Raw genomic sequence first — 4,021 nt, forward strand, 5'->3', positions numbered from 1 at the left:
TATATATGTGTATCAAAGCATGCAGCAAAAATACTAAGAACATACTAAAAAATAATTCTAAAATACTAAAACAAGGCTCCAAAGTCGAAAAAGAAATATATCTACAGTGTGATTTAGTTAGCAGTGAGGTTCTTTCTACATCATGGTTCTGTTCTGTTAGCATGTCCAGTCAGTAGCTTGATGGTAATAAGGACCGCAGCAGCTGCCCTCACAGACCGCAGTCCAGAACCTGGTTCAGACAGAGAACATCCAAGGTTTACCTGTGGAACCGAACGGGTCCGTAGAGTTCAGTCCATGCAGGCAGATGGAAGATCCCACTAGCAGCGTTAGCAGCGTTAGCAGCGTTAGCGGCGTTAGCGGCGTTAGCAGCGTTAGCGGCGTTAGCAGGCCCAGCCAGCAGCTTGAGGCATAATGTGTTTTAGTCCTTCAGTGAACAATTCTTTTGCAAAGGAAATTTAGAATGCATTCCAAAAATAATTCACGCTAAAGATGCATTTTGTTGTTAAGGGTGTTCCAAAACTGCAGGAGGAGAAATGAATGAAAATATTGATGGAAACAGAAACATAAGGAGCAAATTGTGAAAAGGATGCTCCAATGATCATGTATTCACCCCCTCCCCATAACAAAAAAGACAGATACGTGTTGGCAAAGTGCACACTAAGTTAAAAGAGTAAAAATCAAACTGTTTCATGAACTGACTTTGTTGTGTGCCTTGTTCTGTCTGCAGAGTTCTGAGGGAGCCTGTTGGCAGGTTGTACTTTGCTGGAACAGAGACGGCCTCAGAGTGGAGCGGCTACATGGAGGGTGCAGTTCAAGCTGGAGAGAGAGCAGCCAGAGAGGTCGGAGCACTACCAGCATTTATTGATGCCACTTAGATATAGAACATACAGGACAAGAGGTCATTCAGAACAAAATGCTTTCAGTTTATTTAAACAGCATCATGGCTAAGAAGCAACAGCTAATACAATAAGTGTCAGAGAGATATTAGCATCTCAGGATGAGATAATCAGGTGCAGTCTGGGTGTGGACCTAAAATACGTTAACCTTTTGAGCCCCATGCCCCCAGTACCAGGAGCAGAAATGCACTTCTTGTTTTCTACTTCTGCTAAAGCATATGTGTCAAATTCAAGGCCCGGGGGCCAAATGTAGCCCTCCTTAACATCTTATCTGGCCCCCAAGATGTTATTTTAAATGTAAAATATTTTTATCACTTTAATTTTTTTCAGTAATCTTTGATTATGATGTCAAAAATGCAACAGAAAACACATATTGAGACCAAACAAACTCTTGGAGAGGAACCTGCAACCAAGAAAAGATGTTGGGATCTAACTTGAGTAAATGTACATTCTGAAACTGGCCCTTAGTTTGAAAAAGGTTTTCATTTTGACCCCCTTTTGTAAGCGGGTTTGACACCCCTGTGCTAAAGCAACAAAGTTAACCAAACATGCACACGTTTCCACTCATCTAAAAGTTGTTCAAATAAATGCTGTTTGGTTGATGGTGTGTGTTTTTGCAGGTCTTGTGTGCGATGGGTAAGATTCACCAGAGTCAGATCAACCAGCCGGAGCCTGAAAATGATGTAAGGAATGACTTCTTTAACTTTCAGACCAAAACTTTCAGCTGCAGCATCATTGTTGTCAAACTCGTTTACAGATGCATGAAAAGACTAAGTCTGCTGTCAGCAACTTTCATCATGTGGAAACAGACTCATTACCAAATGACCTAAACCATGATTCAAATCACTTTCCATCCTTTTGTTTTTTTACTTTGCACGATGTTATTTGATATAAATGTTTTGCATTAGAAATCTAGTAGCACAGTGAGTGTAACTTTTCCCCTCTCCTCCTCCTGCAGGAGGTCCAGGCACGCCCATTTGTCACCACCTTCTGGGAGAGGAACTTGCCTTCAGTCGGTGGTCTGTTGAAGTTCATGGGGGTCTCCACCATTGTGCCTGCTGTCGCTGCAGCGGGCCTACTGGCCTACAAGAAGGGCCTTCTCCCCCATTGGAGTTAAATCGTCGTCTTATCTGCCTCTCAAGGAGACACAACTCAACAGAAATTGTACTCATGCACTTATTTGTGTCTTAAGTGAACTACATGTTTTTTAAACAACACTGTGCAATGTAAGACTGTTGAACTTGTGCAAAACAGTGACACACATTTCCAGTCTGTAGTGTGCTCAGAGAGTGACAGGCTGATTAGAGTTTATGAAATATATGTTGAGAGGGAAACAAACATTAATGTTATTAATCAGCTCCCAATGAAAAAGTCAGATTGTGAAACTAGTGAAGGAAAAATCATTTCTAAAGGCTGAAAGCTGTAAATCTCTTACTATTCCATAAGTTGCCAATGACATTAACTTTAAATACATTTATGTTTTTGGAGTCATCATACTTGTGTGTGAGCTTTGTTTTGTAGTGACCGAGGTGAGCGTGTGTCCATGTTTGTGTGTGTTTGCACTGCGTCTGTTGGTTTTTGGTGCTGATTTAAACCGACCGAGCAGCTGCTTGGTGTCGTCCAGTACCACGTGAGAAGAGCAGAGCCGCGTCATTCCTCATCACAAAGTCAGATTAGCGATCTTATTCACATTTTGTGAACAAGTCCCATGAAAAATACAAAAATGAGAGAGAATCCCTCGTTAATTTGAAAACATAAAGCTTTTGCAGTGAATTCACACTTTAATAGCAACAGATTTTTGACCATGCTGTGGAGCAGTTTTGATCAGTTATTAATCTGGAACATCGTTTACTGGTCTCTCATCCAGATGCAACTTCAGATGAGAAAATCTGTGATTTTTTGAAAAACTGTTTTGATGCATCCATCTAGATTTGATCAACTGAGCTTTTGAGGAGAACATGCTGTGGTGGCCTGTTTCGTGCATGCTCATCATTACTTTCTGTTAACAAACTACATCTTCTGTGTCTGGCTTGCTCTTTCCTGATCCTGCCGCCAATAAATTTGAACTTTGTGCTCAAAGACCCTTACCATCGATACCTGAGAGGAAACAATAAACAGCACTAAAGGGAAAATAAGCCACTATTGTTCCTGGACAATCTTTAGGCAAGCTGGGAATGTTCTTTCTCTTATCTTTTGCTGTTGACGTCAATAATTTTGCTATTTAGTGGTGCTGCAATGGCATTTTAAAATTTTTGTTAGTGTTGAGGTTTTAATTGAAACTTTTACATCTCAAATGCCTAAAATGTGTTTCTCAAAGGATTTGTTCACACGTCTGCAGATTATCAGTTTCACATCCATCCATCAGCTTTACCCACTTCTTCCTTTTCGGGTCGCGGGGGTCACTGGTGCCCATGTCCAGCTATAGTAGCTTCAAAACTGAAAATGTTTTGAGAGCTGGATGACGTGATACACAGCAGTTTGAAACAACAAACTACTGGAGCCACAGTTGACTAGCATGCAGGAGTCCTGCCCATGCACGCTGTTAATTCACTAACAGGTCACCATGTCAATCCCAATCTAACAAAGCACTTTTCTTAAGGGCTCCATATACTTATTGAAAGCAAACTTATAAAAAAAAACATTTGAACATACAAGGCAAGATAAGAACTGCATGAATCAACAAAAATGACCCACGAAAAAAATATCTGAAGTTTAAATTTTAGTCAAGAAAATACTTGGAGAGGCGGGGCTTAAAATATATAATGTAGTTAGCCACTAGGGGGGTAATGTCCTTGGTGGTCTCAACTTCTGGCTTCCAGTCCTGTGTCTAGTTATAATAAATGTTTGGTCATGAATGGTTTTCCTGGGACTTGTGCACAAAAAAAAAAAAAAAATAAAGTATGATTTGGTGGTCAATAATGTTTGTTTTGTACTTTAAATTCTACTTGTACTTGGAGTAATGTGGCTCAAAGCTGCTCTGGATGGTTAGTTCTTATAGCAGAAGCATTCAAACATGTTTCTGTAGATTACATCTAATATTTGTTCTTTTAAAACAATAATTTTTTAGACAATGTTTTCACTATTTCTCAATTAGTTTTAAATACTAGAATCTTCAGGACCCCCAA

At 40.0% G+C, this 4,021-nt stretch overlaps 1 protein-coding gene across 1 annotated transcript in view; it reads left to right on the forward strand.

Moving 5' to 3' along the window:
- The window catches only part of mao (monoamine oxidase), a gene marked incomplete in the record, with an annotated part of 59,889 nt that extends 56,095 nt beyond the window's left edge, over window positions 1-3,794 (forward strand). The window contains 3 exon segments of the mRNA XM_037687080.1: window positions 728-839; window positions 1,517-1,579; window positions 1,855-3,794. Coding sequence (XP_037543008.1) covers window positions 728-839; window positions 1,517-1,579; window positions 1,855-2,013 — 334 coding nt within the window.
- Between the last annotated feature and the right edge of the window lie 227 nt (window positions 3,795-4,021).

The sequence above is a fragment of the Nematolebias whitei genome, chromosome 13 (genome assembly GCF_014905685.2).
Source record: "Nematolebias whitei isolate Nwh7 chromosome 13, NemWhi1, whole genome shotgun sequence".
Classification (NCBI taxonomy): Eukaryota; Metazoa; Chordata; class Actinopteri; order Cyprinodontiformes; family Rivulidae; genus Nematolebias; species Nematolebias whitei.